Source organism: Crocodylus porosus, unplaced genomic scaffold (genome assembly GCF_001723895.1).
Source record: "Crocodylus porosus isolate Cpor-Errol unplaced genomic scaffold, CroPor_comp1, whole genome shotgun sequence".
NCBI lineage: Eukaryota > Metazoa > Chordata > Crocodylia > Crocodylidae > Crocodylus > Crocodylus porosus.
Window position 1 is genome coordinate 118,753,691 of NW_017728943.1, and position 19,579 is coordinate 118,773,269.

The 19,579-nt window shown below is 41.1% G+C and overlaps 1 protein-coding gene across 3 annotated transcripts in view; it reads right to left on the reverse strand.

Moving 5' to 3' along the window:
• The window catches only part of ESR1 (estrogen receptor 1), a 214,190-nt gene that overhangs the window by 33,552 nt on the left and 161,059 nt on the right, over positions 1 to 19,579 (reverse strand). For all 3 annotated transcript variants that reach the window (XM_019550066.1, XM_019550065.1, XM_019550067.1), the window contains exon 6: positions 9,736 to 9,874. In XM_019550066.1, coding sequence (XP_019405611.1) covers positions 9,736 to 9,874 — 139 coding nt within the window. The remainder of the gene's footprint in view (positions 1 to 9,735; positions 9,875 to 19,579) is intronic.

The window sequence follows — 19,579 nt, forward strand, 5'->3', positions numbered from 1 at the left end:
TCTTCATAGTGATGCTGATACAATATGGGACCAATGTATCGGTGCACCTTTTAAATTTGCAAATAGTTTTGACATTTCAGCAAATTCACTCTTCATTTTTTTAAAAAAGTCATCTCCACCATTTCCAGGAAGGTTAATCCAATCAGTGGTTGACAGGAGATAAACTGCAGAAGTGTAAGTGGTAATTATATACATTTTATCTCTGGCCTTGTCAGCTGCACTCTGCCCTTAACCCATCACTAGTGGTCTCATTTTTGACATTCTAAACCTCTAAGGATTTTCAAATTAATGGGATCTTTAAAAAAACCCAAAAAATCAAAGGTCTACCAGAATATTTTCTTGCTTTTTCCCACTCAGTTTCAAATATAATATTTCCCCTCAGAACCACAATCAATCCATGATTTTAATATCCAATTTCTTGACTAAAAACATCTGTCATATCCTGTGGACGACTCAGTAACTTCCTTCTTCAAAATCTTTTGGGTTTGCCTGTTCAAGAGATACTAGTTTCTTAGTGCATACTATTCAGAAAGAACCATGTATACACCATAATGTGATAGTATTGTTATAGCTGTTCAAGGAATACACAAGAATCAAAATTTGTTAGGCAATATCTTCAATTGTAGCAAACATATATTTAGGGAAGATCACAGAAAGTTAGGGTTGGAAGGGACCTCAGGACATCATGTTAGCAGGACCATTCCCAACTAGATCATCCTAGTCAAAGCTTTGTCTAGCCAAGTTTTGAAAGCCTACAAGGATGGAGCTTCCATCACCTCTGTGGGTAACATGTTCAAGTGTTCCATCTAGTGGAAAATTCTTCCTAATATCCAACCTAAACTTCCCTTGCTGCAACTTGAGACTGTTACTCCTTGTTCTGTCACTTGCCACCACTGAGAATGGTTTAGCTCCATAAGATATTAAAGCCTGTTTAACATCTCTCCCAAATAGCCAATCCAACTGTCATTTTAAATAATAATTTATTGTTGTTGCTATTCCTGCACCTCTTAGGGGGCATAGTTACATACTAAGACCAGAAAAATATGACTATTTTTTAAGGAAACTTGAAGAATTGTTAAGGGGTATGTGAAGGAAAAAAAAGGCTTTGTTATATAATAAAGACTTTACATATATGTTCAGGGTTGTTGGAGTGGCAACCTGGGAAAAAAGTACAAAAAAGAACTGAATGATGGATGACTGGTAGGGAAGGGACTGGATGCGGAGGGTCTTAATATAGGAGAGGGAGAAAATGCAACAAAGGAAGGAAAAGCAAAACCTGACACAGACAAAGCGATAGGCTGGAAAAGAAGCTTTGTGGCAGCATTCTGAATACATATGAGCACGGCAAGATTTTGTTTATCAAGGTCAGAGACAAGGATGTAGTAATCATGACATGAGATAATTAGAGCTGAGACACAAGTCTTCACTATGTGGTTGCATAGGGAAGGCCCTGTACTAGGCAAGTTATGTAGAAAGAATCTGTGAAGACCTAGAGGGAGTAGTCAGTGTCAACGATGACATCAGATTAGAGGGCTGAATGACAGGCAGGACAGTGATTTTGTCAAAGGCGTAACTGGGCAATCCTGCACACTTGGTAGCAGTGGCACACAAGGCAGTGACCACAGCTAATTGATGCCAGGAGACAAGAGTGCAATAGCAATGACTGCTATTTTTATGCCTCCTCTAAGTTGAGGCCACTGGCTGTAGCCCCAGCCACCTCTGTACTGCCACTAAGTTATGCTACTGGATTTTGTCCCTACTGACCCAAAAATAAGGTAGACAGGAAGGCGAGGGAATGGGAAGAGATTACGAGCCCTGTTTTAGCCATATCTAGCTTGATGCATGACCAGACATATATAAAGACATGACAGAGATGTCGGGAGATGTCTCCTTATGACAGGGATGTTGAGAGATGTCTCCTTCTCTTTGCACAGAAGGATACAGGTCTGGACCTGTGAATCATCAGCATAAGGATGGTAGTTGAATTTGTGTTGGCAGAGTGGTACCCCAGAAAAAGACACAGAAGAAAAGAGGACCAAGGACAGAGCCCTGTCGAACCCACAAAAAATTGTAGTGGGCCCAGAGAAACTTCTAAAGGACACATGACTCAAGAAGAAGGCGATCCAGGATACAACAGAAAAGTGTAGTTCTTGTGCTTATCTTCCATATTATTTTAATACTTATAAGTCTGAATCTTCCATTAATTACCATTAATAGCAGCCCTTGTTGTGAAACCTCTGAAGTGTTTGATCCAAATCCCTTGACTTCAACCACTTTGAATATTTCTTTCAAGTAGCAGTGTAAGGGATACTGAAAAGAAGCATTCATTTATAGTACGGCTCTCACTCCCACCCTGAAATTTAAAACGTGTGTGTGCTTCCCTGTGCTCCTGGCCTTTTACCATTCTTGAAATAAAGTCACCACCCTACGTAAGGTTAGCAGACCTAATTGAAGGTTGAGTGCCCTCTGGAAATCAAACAACATATGGCATATTTTTCATTTTTTTGCAACTTGCGCAAATACCTGCACAAAACAGAACAAACTACACCAGCAAAATTTTACTTATTCCTTAAACTTATTCATTTCCTTTTAACTAACAGTTCAAGAATGGCAATATTACCTTTTTAGAAAAAGATATTTGTCTGGAGTTGAGAAGCAATAGTACAAAGAGCCTGTTTTGCTCTTAAAGCTGAAAGCATATTGGCATTCCATCACCAGAAATAAAGTGTTGTTCCTATTGCATAAAAGTATTTCCTTTATGCTGGCCAGCAACCTAGCTTCTGGGAGTGAGAGCTGTGGGAAATGACCATGCCATCCAAAGAAACAGCCTCGGGATTTTTACCTGTCAAGGCAGACACAGCCTTTTTTAATGTTTCCTCTCAGATCCTCCCCTTTCCTGAAGGGAGGATAAAAAGTACTTTGGCTTTGCTCTCTATTTTGCAATTTTTCTCAGCAATTTTCTTAGAACCTGAAATATGAAACGTGGCACAGATGGGTCCTTGGAAGGCGGACTGCAATTTATGTTCTGTTTTCCAATAATATACTATATTTACTTTCCTAAAGTAGTAAATTTTATTCAAACTGTGCAAAGACTGAAAAAAGACACATTTAAAATTTCATTCTGTTCTTTTGATTTTCTGTCCAGAATAAGCACTGGTGTAGATCTAGGTTTAAGCAAACAGATAAATACCTAGTTTGTGCAAAGAAAATATTTCATCCATTTCCTAGTTCCAAAGCTCATAGATCATGTGCTCCAATGAAGACTTAGGTAGAATAGGGCTTTTCCCCAGGCAATAAATATATTTTTCCTGTCCTCTTTCCTATTAGTTATACTATTATACATTAGCAGTTATACTTGGCTGCTGCTAAAAATGCAAACAACAAAGCTTTCTTTTTGCAAACTGAACAGTACTAATCCTTTGATTTTGCACCAAATATCTGGATCAAAAGAAAGGTACCATTTCTTTCAATTTGTAGGGCTATCCTGCTCCAAAGGAATAAAACAATTGGCTTCAGTAAATAATTCATTATGCAGCATATAATAAACCTGGAGGGTGTATTGACAGAAAATTATTGAGACAGCCTGATTAGCAAGATTTTTAATGTATTTTTTGAGACTTCTATAATGTTAACAATAATGATTTTGCTAGGTTTAAAAACTTTGTCTTCCAGCTGACCAATTTCTGTTCATTATAATTTTCTCCAAAAATTCCTTTGATACTCAAGTTTTCCATGACTGTTTTCATTCACATAAAAGAAATGTTTGCCTTCACTACATTTACAAAACAAAAATTTTAAAAGCAGTCAATCCTCACGCTTCAACAGATTAAATGATTACTGGCTGAACTTGAGAAGACATTTCCTGGGTTCACAGAATGGTATTGGACAATAGGTCTCTTTTAAAGTATCAACTATGAGACTCTTGAAAATGCAGGATACTGGATTTGCCAAGCCACTGGTCTTTTCTTCCCTGGCAATTCTTGGTCCAAATGCTTCACTCCAGTGAAGATGACAGAAGTAAGGAGAAAAACTGAAGGCATTAATGCACTTTACAGCTGAGACTTCTGGCACAAATTTGAATATCCTGCAAGATGCTTTAATTATGTCAACTGCCCACAGTCCTCCAGAAGACATTCTAGCAGACAGGGTTTGCACAGCTGTAGGAGACAATATTCCAGCAACAGAGTTTGCATACCTCTAGAGACTCTGTGAAGCATCCACATGCCTCCTGTACCAGGAATCAGCAGAACGATAATGCAGGAGACACTGAAGCAGCTGTATGCTACCTAAAAATTCCCTCGTCTTTGGCAAGTTAAGTCACTGATTAAATTAGCCGTTGGGCTGTTCTGCATAACCAGATGACCTTGAAAGAGCTGGAGCGGGTTCTTGACCCTAACCTGCACTACAAGTTTTGCCAGCACAACTCCATTTCTGCCAGAACAAAATTCAATACATGGATCTCTCAGATGCATTTTAACAACCCCTGCAGGCAGACTGACTGCCACTGAGCATGTCTACACATGCAATTAGGGCGGAGCAATAAATTACGGAGCTTATTGCGCTAGAGTTTATTGCTCCCAGGCACGCCATCTGAATGTGCACCCGAGATTGAAGCACGTTGAGCCAGGTTGGAGAATCTCCCCAACTGGCAGGGGGCACCATGGGTCAGCCTGCCAGCCCAGGGCTTCTCTGACTGGGCTCAGGGGGCTAAGCTTTACTGCTGCAACGTGGGTTGATTGTGTAGTTTTAGTAATAGGTTAGATTGGGATTTGTATGGGATGGTTTGGGATAGCAATTATTCTGCCTCAAGTAGGGGGTTGGAAGACCTCTGGAGGTCCCTTCCAGCCCTACTTTTCTATGAATCATTATATCTATGAAAATCAAAGCCATTCCAAAGTGGCAAATCCTCCACTTTGACAGCACCTCTGCAAAAAAGCTTAAGTTTTCTATCAGTGCTAAATCATGCCTCCAGGCAGCTGCCATAAGAATTGGTAATGCTGGGTGCTAAGTACCACCAGAAATTCCTACCACCAGACTAGAAAACCATGGACACAATCTTGGATATTACAGTCTTGGATAGTATGTTTTAAGAGTTGAAAATTAGCCATCTCTGAGGTGGAACTGCCAACTATTTAGCTGGACACAAATGTACTACACAGCATTTTAACACTAAAAGCAAAACAAAGATTAAAAAATCAAATCAAAAGTAACAAAAGGTTTCTGTGTGCATTGGTAAAGTGAACAGGGGCTCAGCTGTGTTCCCCTCAACCTTTACTGTCAAGGGTAAAGGCCCAGGCATGAGCACATACATCATGGAGATCAACACATGGCTGTGCAGATGGTATCACCAGCAAGAATTTGGCTTCTTTGTCTACTGGGTGATCTTCCAGGAAGAAAGACTAATGAGAAGAGATGGGGACAGATAGACAAAGAGGGAAAGAGTATTTTTGCATGCAAGCTTGTATTCAGAAGGACTTTAAACTGGTAAAAAAGTCCAAAAGCAGAGCCAGGGGATCTAAATAAAAACCAGGTAAGAGGAAGCAATACATGAAGTCCTAACAATGATTTCAGAAAAAAATGAGGGCAATTGATTATTTATCTAAAATATTTATACACTAATGCAAGAGGCAAAGGGAATAAGCATGAATTAGAATTCCTAGTACAATCAGGGAAGGTCAGAGGAGAGAACAGGCAATATGTTATTGTGGTGGGTGTCTGCTACAGAGCACCAAACCAGGATGAAGACGTGGATAAGGCTTTCTTTAAACAACTAAGCAAAATTCCCAAGTTGCATGGCCTAGTTCTCATGGGAGAATTCAACAGGGTTCCCACCCCAAGATTTTTTTTTTACTGACAAGCTTCAAGCTTTTTACTGACAACCAAACTGTTTTACTGACACGTTTTTACTGAGATATGTTTTACATCATGTAAATGTAACCCTTCTTCCAGACATCATGACAGTTAGGAGGGCTGGGCTCAAATTTAGGGGTGTAACACCAACCATAGGAAAAAAGTTAGGTTGTCATTAAAAAATCTGTGGATTCTCAGTAAAAAAAAAAACCTGGGTTTACAACCCTGGAAATGATGGATTAAAAAAATGTAACAATTCTCTGTCAAGAAAGAATAAAGAAAAAATCCTCTAAAATCCTAATATGCTCTTTCTCCTTCCCAAAAGTAAAGTTAACTACATTTGAAAATAAAGCTTATCATTCCATGTGGCATTTCAGAACTTACTGTTGAGGGCAACACTCTTATTAAAAAAAATCGTAATGTTTTCCAGCCTTAATCATATTGGGGCCCTAAATAAGAGATTGTGAGGTCTGCAGCAATGGTTTTGCACTGTCATGCCCCCACCCTAAGGGTCTCCTACTCATCCCACACCCTGACACCCCAAACTATACCCAACACCATGCTTTCCTTCCCAACCCTCCCCCTAACCTGACTCCCGATGGCCCCACTGCCCCATCTGCAGCTCCTTCCTAGCAACACTGTCTCCCTCCCTGTCCCACCTGGCACAGGACCATACAACTTTGCATACCTCTGAGGTGAGCACTGGGCAGCTGTTACAAGCAGGGGATGGCTCAGACACAGTGGCAGTACATGGCTAGGGTAGAAGGGGGAAGGAGCTTACAGTTATCTACAAGATACTAGTCTGCTTAGACAGTTAGGGTGTGTCTATACTTTGCTGTACAGCAACGTTGCTATAGTACTTCCTTTTGAAAGCTATCCCCAGCCAGCTGCAGCTCTATGACAGATCAGCCTGGCACGCATGAGCAGGGCTGGCCAGGCAGTGGTACAGAAGTGACACTGCTGCAGCTGTGGATGGGTGCCCTGACAGTCAGACTGGCCATGCAGGATGAGTCCATTATGCCCACAGCTGCCCAGGCTGGCTTGGAGGCACTGGCGGGCCCAAAGCCTGGCAGCCACCTGCCATAGGGGCTCATGTGCCAACAGCTGTCACCACACCCCCAGCACAGTGCTTGCTTATCTGTCTGTAGCTGAGCAAGCACCATGCAGGGAGCACAGCAGCAGTGCCTGAGGGTACACAAGCCCCCATGGTGGGCAGCTGCCAGGCACTTCCAAGTTGGCTCAAGCAGCCACAGGCAAAACAGACTTAACCTACATGGCCAGTCCAGCTGCCAAGGTAGCTGCCCACAGTGGCATCACCACCATGCTGCTGCTCGGCCACCTGCTGCCCATGCACACTGGGCCGGGCTGTCACAGAGCCACAACCAGCTGGGAAGGTCTGTGGGCACTGCTGAGAGGCCAGGCTGGGTTGTGGAGGCAGGGCCCTTCCCAGCTGGCTGCAGTTCCATGACAACCCAGCCCAGCCTGGGCATGGGAATCAGGAGCAATCTAGGCTTACAGCTCCTGCAGCCTCAGCCTGAGCCATAGTTGGCTAGGAAGTGCCCTGCCCCTGTGTCCCAGCCCTAGTACTGAGCAAGGCAGCTGGATGGTGGGGTCATGCGGGCCCTCCTGTGGAAGTGACCAGCAGGGCAGAAAGGTGAGCACTCTGGCTGGGATCCCTGTGCCCATGGGAGAGAGGAGAAACAGGGGAGTTTAATCCCCCTCTCTGCCCCTGCTTCGCCAGAGGCACTGCTGTGGCTAGTGTCTGGCCATGCCCCACTCTTGGAGGCAAGCCTGGCAAAGGGCTGCTTCCACCTTCCCCCTCCAGGTGCACCCTGGCTGTGGTCCCTGCAGGCAGGGTGGGGGTTTAAACCCCTCCCCAATCACACTCAGTGGCCTGCTAGGGTCTGGCCACCCCCTGCCCACCAAGCTCAGCTTCCCTTCAGCCTTGTGGCTGCTGCTGAACAGAAGGGAGGGCTTGTTCTGTCACCCCAAGCTTCTAGTCTGAGCCACTGCAGGCATGTGGCTGCATTTCCAGAATCAAAAGTGAATGTCTAATCACTTGCAAATCAGTTCAATCTATGCAGGTTAGACTAGCTACAAGGATTAAATCAATTCAGGCTTGGGCTTTTTGACAGGTCTGTCTTTGGTCCATTTCCATCCTTGGATGTTTTTCAGAGCAGGTTAGATAAGCACTTGACTAAGACAGTTTATTCAAAGAATTGAGCAGGGGGCTGGACTGGGTGACCTCTTGAGGTCCCTCCCAACCCTGCTGAGGTCTCCCAAGCAGACCTGATTAATCAAGTCTGTTCTGATGCACTGTAATTACAGCACATTGGAGCAAGCTCCATGCTTGTGTACAGCCATCTTAAGGCACCACCCTGTCCTGTCTTCTGTTGGGTAGGAGCAGGTAGGAAAAAAATTACCAGGGATTAGCTGATGGAACCTTATGAACAGTAACTCCTCCCTCCCTTTATAACTGTATAATTGTTTGGCCTATCTGTGGTCTAGGAAATAAAGAAACAAGCAGAAGGACCCAGAGAGAGAGAGAGAGACTTGTAAGAATGTGAGATTGCCTGGAAAAAAACCCAGCTGATGGCACAGCTCCAAGAAACACCTAGAGACAGTTCCCAACCCACCACTTCTTCCCCTCCTTCCAAGGGGATGCCAGATGAAAACAGTTTTGTGCCACAAGCAGAGAAACTGCTTGTTGCTTGATATCTTCTGTGTTCAGGAAAATGGGACGTTGTAAATTCTGTGTAAATAAATAAGACTTTATCCAAGAAATATTCTGCCACAAGTGACCCACAGATCTGACTGGCTGCTTGATTCAACTCCCCCAAATTGAAAACATACGGGAGGATTTTAGGTAGGTAGAAATACTTAGCTAAAAGAGAATGTGGTTAGGACTTGAGTTAATGCCCCTACTCTTGCAAAAACATCAATGAGGTTTTTTCCTACTATGAAAAGGAAGTACCTCAGCTTTCCATCTCCCCTTGAATGAAAACATAGCCAGCAGTAGAGCACTTTGTAGCAGCACAATATCTCCCAGGAAAGAGTGCTACCTATTGAATCATCAGCCCCACTTCCTGCGCCACCTCTATTCTTCTTCAGAAGGGCTTGTCCACATTATCAAGTCTCTCCTGCTCTAGCAGTGCACCATAGCCATGCTGGCAGAGAGACCCTAGTGGAGACATATGCCATGCTGGCAGATGGGGCCCCTCTGCTAATTCCATTTCCCCTAATTACATAAAACAATTCATTAGAAGCTTTCTTTCATTGGTACACTTGCATTCAGACCCAAGGGTTTTGGCAGACTAGTTACATCAACTACATGATGATTTTTTCATTCAATTAGCCAAAAGAGACATGGCAGCCAAACTCTGTACGGTAGGAAAAACCAAACTCCACCTTATCATATTAACTAAGGCAGTCTTGCTGCATTTATGGCATGTGATATGATGTCTGAAAACTAAAATGACAGTAGTGATAGGAGACATACATTAATTTAAATCTGGTCTGTCCAGCTGGCAGCCTACAGGTTGCGAAAAGCACTTGAGTGGTAACTTACAGCCTGCAGGCTCCAGCCCACTTCTACCTCTTTGGCTCTCTGAAATTCCCCCCTGGGCACCACTCTCCCCCGGCCTGCACCCTTCCCACCTGCTGCTGCTACCGCTGTTGTCTCCTCCTCCCCTTCAGGCCACTGGGGTCTCCAGGCTCCCCACCTTCCCCTGCCACACTGCTCCAGCTTCCCTTTTTCATTCTTGCCCTCAAGGGACAAGGCACTGCAAACCACAGGGCAGGTGGCAATGGGGGTAGGGGCAACCCACAGCTGCTCAAAAGTTGGACAGCCCTGATTTAAATAATACTACTAATAATCAAACTAACCTGTCTAGTAATAGATTAGGTGCAAATAAGAGCTTTCCTGGATGTTCCATTGAACGCCAGACTAAGCCAATCATGAGTATCTCTAACCAGGCACATTCCAGTAGATGGACCTGATCATGGAGTGTTAAATCCACAAAACCTGAAAAAAATAAAATAAAATCAGGTTAGAGGAAGGCCATGCTTTGCAGGAAAAATAACAAAATACTTGTTTCACTAACAAACTATCTGGGAATGTTAGAAGCCTTTTCAATAGTTAAGAGAAAATATACAAGTAATAGAAAAAGATCATTCCTCTTATTTTAAATTATATGTGTGATGGGATTACTAGGCTCATTTTGAGATTTTAACAAAAGAGCAAAACCATCTCTATGGTATGTAATAATGACTTCAATCATCAGAGCCTTGAGCATTTCCTGGCAGAACAGATGTTGCAAAGCTCTGGAGCAGCTAGCCACCTCTGCAAGTGTTGAGTCAGTGGTTCTGCTTGACAAACTATTACAAACAAAGTAGCAAGAAAGTACTTATTGTAGCATAACTGCCACTCACAGATGCAACAGTTAGTTTTATTTAAATTAAAACAGCATGCAGTCTCTTCTGAAAACATATGTCTCACTACATGTTTGCAAAGCGTTTGCCACAACAGTACCTATATGGGAAAGCAGGTTATTGATTACACTAACATTCAAAACATAACATATAAGAGCAATAACAGTAGCAGAAGAGAAAGTATCACTAACATTCCTGTGGATAAAGGATTTCATTTTCTCAGTGTGAACCTAATATTTTGTATAAGCATAATATTCAGTGCAAAAGAGTAAATAAAAAAGAGGTTGCAGAATAATCTATTGGATTAAACATAAAGGATAAATCATATCCTCAAAGGTCTGTGTTTATGTAACTATGTCTATCTGACAAGACAGCTTACCAAACTGATACAGGTATAGCTACATGCATTTTATAGAGAAAGAATTATAATTCACAAGCTGCAGAGAAGTTCCCTTCTAATAACCATGATTTTTAATTTAGTTAGCTGTGTCCAACTGAATGTAGATCTGATCTGACTGGCTGAACCCTATAATAAATCTTCACTATTGTGAAATACTTTTTAAGATTCTATAAATGATTCATACCAATACCAGTGGACACAAGTTACATAGTAAACAGCCTTATCAATAAGGTAATTGCCCTTGATTTTGCTTTTATATAATGTTCTCAGAAGAAAATAATAAGTTGACTCCAAGTAATATAGTCTATGTATTCAGTAGTGAGAAATTGGTTTCTTCCTCTTTTTACTACATTGAGATGTATTAGAAACTAGCACTGCATTTATCCCTGAATGTCAAGACTTACGTTGTGCTACAAAATGTGTTTTTGAAATAGCTGGTACTATCAAGGGAAGGCTAAGCAGTAAGGAGGATTTATCTAACACCTTTTGAAAAATCACCTTCGTTCCTCAAAAACACTCTGTACTTTTTTGGAGGTTGTATTTTTGTGGTCAAAATTCTAAGCCCTCAGATATGTCTAAGATAAAGTACTGTAAACAATAAGGTAACAGGAAAGTAATCTAATAATAAAGTAAGAAGAATGGCCACAGTAGGTGCTGGGGTGGAGGGAAGGTACATAGGGCACCAGCCCTGGGCAATGATTTTGAGGGGCTGCCAGACTGGTGACCCAAGAAAGCCCACACATGGAGTTGCAGCAGGTAGAGCGCAGGAAGCACATGCCTCAACTGCAGTAGCCTGAGCCAACGCCACAGCAGCAACCACTGCCAGAGTCCAGCGAGTAAGACTGTGCCCTAGCACTCTGCTCTTCCCTGGCCCCAAAAGAGCTTGTTGTACCTCTGGGAGTTCATATTATGGAAGTAATCTACCATGAATGGAGACTCCTTTTATTATCTCATCTTAGTATTACGTTGGTTTCAGCTAAGGCTTGGAAGAGAACCAATATTTTTCTTTTCTTTTCTTTTCCATTTCGACCCTTGATTACCAATATTTCAAATTTGAAATCAGCCCATTAAAAGCCAATTATATTGTCATTGTTTCACATTGTTCTACCCTGGAATATTTTCAAGGAAAAAAAAATTGCTGCAGACAACTTGAGTTTGCTGCAATTGTCCTAATTCACTTCACTGTAAAACTGTGTTAGTCCTACAACAGTTTGAATGCCAATTTTTTGGCACTCCTGTAAAGTCAAAGCCATTTTTCAAGTTTGGATTTAGCCAAAAGCAAAAACAAACAAATCCAACATTTCCCTTTTGAAATTCACTACAATAATAAGTTAAATAACAACTATTTCTTAAATTAATTCAGCCATTTTCACCCCAAAGTATCTCAAAACATTTAATAAAAATTAATAAAACTTATAGGAATAACCAACTGAAATGCAACCATCACTATTACAGAACACAGTGTCACCAGTTAAAAGTATAATGTTACTAGAAATGCACAGATCTCTTGGAATTAAAGTTCTGTGAACTCTCACTGGATTGACAGAATAGAAGTCTATAAAGGCCTTTTTCTTCCTAAAATTTTACATTTTACTTAATTAAAACAACAGAATGACTCAAACTAAAGGGGGAGTGGGGGAGAGGCACGTGTTAGGGAACAAAAAGCACTGACCCAAAGCTAGTGTCAAAATTAACAGATGTTCTTATGTTGTATTATTTTCTTTTCATTAGAATGTATTTTCCCCTCTTTCTATTCCATTGTTCATGTTCTCATGGACTTTGCTTTTCAAGCTGTTTCATTCTCCACTCCATATTAAGCCTTGCTATTCCATAAGTTGCTTATGGTTCCCTCTACTTTCTTCTTCTTTGGCACAATGTTCTAGTTTGACTAGAACTCTGAAAATCACAAATTCAAGAGGGTCTGGAGGTTGAAAAGGGAGTTTGATCATACCCAGCAGCAACTTGCACAAAGCAAAGACACTCTTGCTTAAAAAGCAATTGATCACATGCTGCATTACCTTTTTCACGAGAATGTTAAACAACTTTTCAACTATTAAAACTGGATCACTAGGTCTAAATACCCCACTCTGAAGAATTTTAAAAGAGCTGGATGAGGAGGTTCATAGACCTTGTTACACCTTACACTGTGAGCCGCACAATGTTCACCAATGTTACTAAAAGCTTGGAGTATGGTGCAGTCACACCCTTAGTCTAGCAACCTTCGCTGACTGACCCCCACCTGCACAGCTGTGACTTGCCACTAGAGGCCAGGTGAGCAGGGACAAAACCAGGAGCTGTAGCCGTGAGTTGTCACTAGACAGCTGATGACCAGGACTGTCTTCTATCCCTTCTACAAGCGAGGGTGGGAGAGATCCTGGGATACTGGAGGACTTCACCTTCTGGGGCACATATGTGGGGAGTGGCCACACCAAAACGGAACAGGAGCTGGGTAGTGCAGATCAGAGATAATCCTATCCTGGAGTGGCATAACTTTGAGCTGCATAGCAAATTGCTCAAAACCACTTTAAGGTGCTAATGTGTGGACTATCCAGGGTTTACGAGCTCCAGAAGCTGCCCAAAATTACTGTGTAACACAGATTTTTTTACGGCCGTAACACAGATTTTCAATAAAACTTGGAACACAGTCCCTAGTAAGACTGGAAGAAAAACAATGTTATGCTGATATTTAAATGTATAAACAGGGTGACACAGACAATTATAGATTCATCAACTTAACCTCAAACATGGGCAAAATAATGGAACGAATGACACAGGACATGATTAATAAATTATTAAAATCTAATATAATTAATGGCAGTCGACATGCATTTAATGAGGAGATGATGTCAGACTAACTTTATATCTTTTACATGATCTTATAAATGTAGCTGGCAAAAGTAAGTGTTGATAAAATAGACTTCTGTAAGGCATTTCATTTTGTACCACATTTTGATTATGAAACTACAAGCATATCAAGTCCAGGTAGCACTTTTTAGATCAATTAGTTCTTAAAATGTGACTGCATGTAAGCGATTGTCCTCAAGCAGCTACACTTGTATGGCGACCCAGCTCAAATATCCCTGAAGTTCTAATCTTGATCCCACACCATGTGACATTTTTAGTAGCGGACCAGAAGAAAGCCAAATAGTGTGCACTTGCATACCTACTGTACTGTTTAAAAAAAAAGAGACATCCAAAATTGGGGTATGTATCTTAAGTGAGGAATGGAAGCCTATGGATGGTGGAAAGGCTGCTGGGGATTGGGCTTTACTGTGCTCAGTTTCTGGTTGCAATTCAGCAGCAGCTGTGGGAATGCTAAACTGGAGCTCCAGGGGGAGAGTGAGTGATACTGATAAATGGGCACAGCCCCTGCTTCATGAGGCCAGGATTCAGGCACAGTGAACCCATTGCTGTGACATGTAAGTTTCTGGGGATAAAAATCTTTTATTTTAATTTTGCCCCAAAGCAAGTATGTGTCTTAGTTGGGGCCATATGGCATGTGAATAAATAGGGTAATTACCGATTAAATTTGCAGCTGATACAAGAATTGTTGAGACATGGTAAATACTAGTGGGGAAAAGACAGGATACTGATGCAAAGTTTTCTGGATCACCCCCATCACTCCTTCATCTGCACACAGGCAAAAGAATGTATGTAAATGCATATATCTTGTAACAAAGGGTCTAGGTAATACATTCAGGGTGGCAGATCCTATCCTGAGAAGCACTGATTGAAAAGGATTTGTAAGTGATGGAGGATTACTTGCAGACTTTGGGCTCCCAGTGCAATGCTCCGAATTAAGGGTAAATGGAATTATTAGATGTAAAATCTGGGTATCCACTAGGAGTGAGGTAAGTTATATAGTCTATACACTTGACACTGGTGTCATTGCTTCTATATGAAATACCGTGTCCACTTTTGACATCCAAGATTCAAGAAGGATTCTTAGATAAAGTAAATAAATTGAAGGTGGTTCACAAAAGAGCAACAAGAATGGCTAAATGCTTAGAGAGCCTGCCTTTTAGTGGAAATTTCAAGGCACTTAACCTATTTAACTATTTAGTTAATAAAGAGAAAATCCAAGAGTGATTTGACAAGGTCTGCCATCTACAAAAGAAAATCCTTCAGCAGCAGTAATGCAAACTCAAAGCCTTCAGAACTGCTCCATTTCAGCAGACTGGAAGAAGGCTTCTGCTGCCACCTGGCAGCCAGCTGAAGATGCATATAAACCTACCCGTTCTTTGGCTGACTGCACAGTCTATTCATCAGCTGGCAAATTTGTTATGTGCACTCTGCTCTGGGAGCACAGCTGTTGAGTGGAGCCATGAGGAGCCACCCAAAGCAAATGGCATCTCTAGAATCTCGGTAGTGGCAGCTGCTGTCTGTCATCAGCACTTCTGCTGATGTTAGACAACTGAGTATAGACGAGGCCAATAAGTATCTATATGGGAAACAGCAATTTGACAGTAGAAGGGATCTCCCATCTAACAGACAATGCATTAAAAAAGAGCCTGTGGCTGGATGTCGAACCAAGACAAGTTCAGACTAGAAATAAAGTACTAACTTTAACGATGGGACATTAAAACAGATCACCAAAGGTTGTGTTGAATTTTTCATCATTGGAAACTATTAAATCAAGATTGGATTTTTTTTTTAAAGATATAGTTTTGCTTTCATAGGTGTCTCCACTTTGGTATGCAACATCTAAAAATACCTTATAGAGGAGTGCCCTCTTCACTGGGCTACAGATTCACATTCCTTCTGGCTGGTTCCCTTTCTGGTTCTATGAACTTTGCAATTTTGGCTTGGCACTGGGCCTGTTTCAACAGCAGAGGCGAAGGGTACCTATAGCCTTGTGGTAAGGGCATTCTCCTGGGAAGTGGGAAACATGGAATTGAGTCCCCACAGGCTGAGAGCCTATTGCTTTTCCTGAGATTGGTTCTGTAACCACTAGACTATTTTGCAGTCTGGAAAAAAAACACAGACTAAGTTGGTGATATTTTAGTAGTGAAGTAGGATTTAGCCCAAGGTGTGTACAGATTTAGACACCAGCTATATGGAATTGTGAAGATCTTACCTGCAGGGGAAGTTATATCCCTTTTGTGGATCTAGCCCTAACATCCTTCAAAGCTTGCTTCCTCCAAGTGCAAACCCACCCCCCTTTTATGCTTCCCCACCATCTCAAGGATCATTATACTTAACTACTATCATTTCATGATCAGTTCTTGCAAAACAGATCATGACTCTCCAGAACAAAATATTAAGGGGCCATTCCTACAAGCAGTATCTGAGATAAAGAGAGAAGTCAATTAATACATGTCACAAAACAAACGTCCCTGTGACTCAAATTGCTTGGAAGAAGAAAAATGAAAAGGTGTTCAAAAACCTCATGTGTGATGTGTCCCATAAACCTTGAAAAACAAGCTTTGTTTTCACAATATTATGTTTGTTGTCTCATGGGCTTCTGTTAAAAGACAAACGTATTTTTCCATCAAGCTTATCCACTGCTATAAGTCAGCATTTACACTGAGACCCAAGATCCGCTTCTATCTTCTGTAGCATGTCTCCCTAGTCACTGACTAACACGTCTATTTTTGCACCCCACCTTCACCATCCCCGAAAAGAGAAGTGGTCAAACAGATTTGAACAAAGTAAGAACACAAATCTTCTTTCTTAAGCTTTTGTTTTTAATGGTTTTTCTACTTTTGTGGCCTCTGCCTTTCTGGGTTGCTTAGAGCATGTACTTGAATAAAGCCAAATGCCCAAATCCCTTCAAACTTTCCCCGTCTCACTAGCCATGACGCTCCATGCAGCCCTACTTTTTCTCTGGATTCCAAAGTTAGACCAAGTAGTCAAGAACCGGTTTCCAGCTCCACCGAATTCTAGAACTGGAATTTTGATCGCTGCATGTTCCGTTTTATCAATTATTGGTCTATGTCAACGCTTATCTGGCCCTTGTGAAAAGATGGCACCTCTCTTATCACATATCTTAGATATTAATTTATCGACAAATACTGCTGCTGTTGTTAATACCACTAATTTTGAGACGCGGCACAATGCTTAAAGAGTTGCTGCTTTCTGCCGTAAATCAGCCATTCAAAATCAGTTACTGAAGTGGCCAGTTCATGCTGGGAGAAAAGCTCTACTGAAATAAGTCAAAGAGAAGGGACTGATGAGGAAAGAAAGATGGTTATGCAGTAACGTTCTCTGTAAAGAGTAACAACCACCAGGCCAAGCACAAAAAGGAAATTATGAGAGAGTATAAAGGCAAACAAATGCCCAGTTGAAGTAAACAAGAAGCACTTTCATAGCAAGCTCTCTCAAAAGCAGCTAGTAAAAGGGGGGGAAAAAAACAGTGTTGATTACTACTAAAAACTAATTATAATCACTTTAAAAGGATCATATAACATAAATAGCAGAGGGGGAAACCAACTCCAGCAAGTCAAGTAAACTGTCTGTGCCAGCAAAAGTGAGATTTTAAGAACATAAAGACAGGACTGTCTTTGGACACTGGAACAGAGTCCCTGAAATATTTTCCATGGATTTAAGTTCAACACAATATTTGGAAGCCATGTCCAGTACCCCTTTTGCCATGCCTCTAATTCTGCCTTTCTGAGAGAGATCTGCAAGACCAAAAGAATCACTATTAGTTAAATTTTCTCTTCTTGAGCACCTTCAAGGTGGTGCATGTACCAGCCTAAGTATCTGTACAATCATGATTTTAAAAGAAGCCATGTTTTGAAGACTGAATGTCAAAAAGTGTTCTAAAATCTATCAGGAGACAAAGTCAAAATATTTTGCTAAAAGTATCTGTTCAAATAAATGCAATTCATCTTCTAGTTTCAAGTGACAAAACTTCTTTTGTTTCTTTATGTGAGGAACAGAAGTGTATTGCATTTGCCAAACTCTTGAGAGAGAAGTCCTTAAAACCAAATATACAGTAAATGGCCTGGCCTGCAGTAAAAAAACTGCAAACACTTCATTTTGCTCCTTCCAAATTCTCTTTACAGGCACTGTCCTTGTAAAATCAGAATAAACATTATAAGCAGAATACACAATCATTCCTTGTAAACTCTCTCTTCTAAGATCAATCAGTTTGTGTCAAGGCAGAAAAGAGATATGATCAGAGAGATCAATATCTGCCATTAATTATTTTTTAAAAGCATATTTTGTATTTTCCTTTATAGAGAGTAATGGCCTCAAAACCTCTTTGGGAACAATAGCATCTAATATTTACAGTCATAAATATAATTCTGGTCATATAGACTGTGGGGCTGGGATAACTGTGCCTGTTATAAAACCTCACTTCTAAAGGTTTATAATATACTGATGAAAAACTATAGTTTTGGCCTGAAAGCTGCAACGTGACTGTTCCAGAAAGCATCTGTCAGACAAGATGCAGAAGCAGCAGTGAACATTATTACTTTTTTAACTCTTCCCCCCTGCCCTTCATAATAAACCCAGCATTTTTATGTTTGTCCAATCCCAATCCTTCCTGGTATGTAAAAGAGAGTCCTGAGCACCTGATGACATGCTTCATCAAAATGCTTCCTTCAAGAAAGAAATCTTCCTTTCCTCCTTCAAACATGTAGAAGCCTGACTAGAAGTGAATAAACCTACTCTTGATGCTTTTGTTTCTAACTATCATCCAGTCTCAAAGGGTGCATCACTGAGCAAGTTCACAGAGAAGTTAGCCAAAGGTCATGCTATTCTAATTGAAGCTAATTTTCTAGATCTGGCAAAATCTGGTTTCAAGGCTGGGACACATAAATGAAACCTTTTCAGTGATGCTGATAGATGATTTCTATCTGTCAGTGTACAGAAAGCAGATAGCCATTCTCTTCTGATACTGTTTGCACATAATACCTCAGAGTAGTGGCAGGGGTCCACAGCACTAATACAGTTGAGTCCTTCCTGGAGAAGTGCATCCAACAGAAATTTGCAGCTACAATGCAATCTTTGGAAAAGATGCACAACCACAATTAGTGGCTCAGGCTCTTGGGGTGCACACATAAGTACTAGTTTTCCAACAGTTATGTCAACTCAACTGTCAGAGAGTACACACATACAGGGAACAGAGTCAACTTAAATACGGTGCAAAACAATACACCACCACGGTGTATTATCTTGAGTTGCATTAGTTAAGTCAGCTTAGCTCAAGATATCTGCCACCATGTCAAGGAGCTGTATGTGTATACCCTCTGGTGTGGCTTAAGTCAACTTAGTTAAGTTGCTTTATGTCAACTTAGTACGTATGTACACATCCTTGGCTACCTCACCAACACTCAAGCTCCTACACAGCAGCACCTGAGTGCACTGTGTTCTCTTAGGTCCAATTGGCTAGGAGGTTCTGTCTTATCCTGGTGCATAATGCCCTGGTCTCAGTTATATATACCTTTGATTCTGTTCAACTTGGTTACAGCAATACAGGATGCCTGGGCATGAAGCCTTCAGTTGTTTAGGAAATTCCAACTAGGACATAACACTGCTGTGCATTTCCTCAACTGTTCAGGCTATCACAAGCACATTACACCTGTCCTCCCCACTTTATAATGTCTTCCCACAGAATTTTAAATCATAGTCAAAGTCTGCAGCTCACTGTGAGATTTATTGTCAGCTGTAACTTGAATTTCCTGACTTTTGTTAGCATGTTTCACCACATCTGATTTGAGTGAAGTGTACTTTTATTTTGCAACATGTTCATTTTATTAACAAAAGAATATTCCAAAAAGTGCATTAACGTGAATTGTTAATACAAATGCATGAAAGCTTTCCACCAGGAAAACAATAAAAATACTTAGTCATCACATAGCACTTTACATTTTCAAAGAGATGTGGAGACATTAAGTATTATTAACTGCATTTTACAGATAGGACATAGAGAGGTTAAGTGCCTTG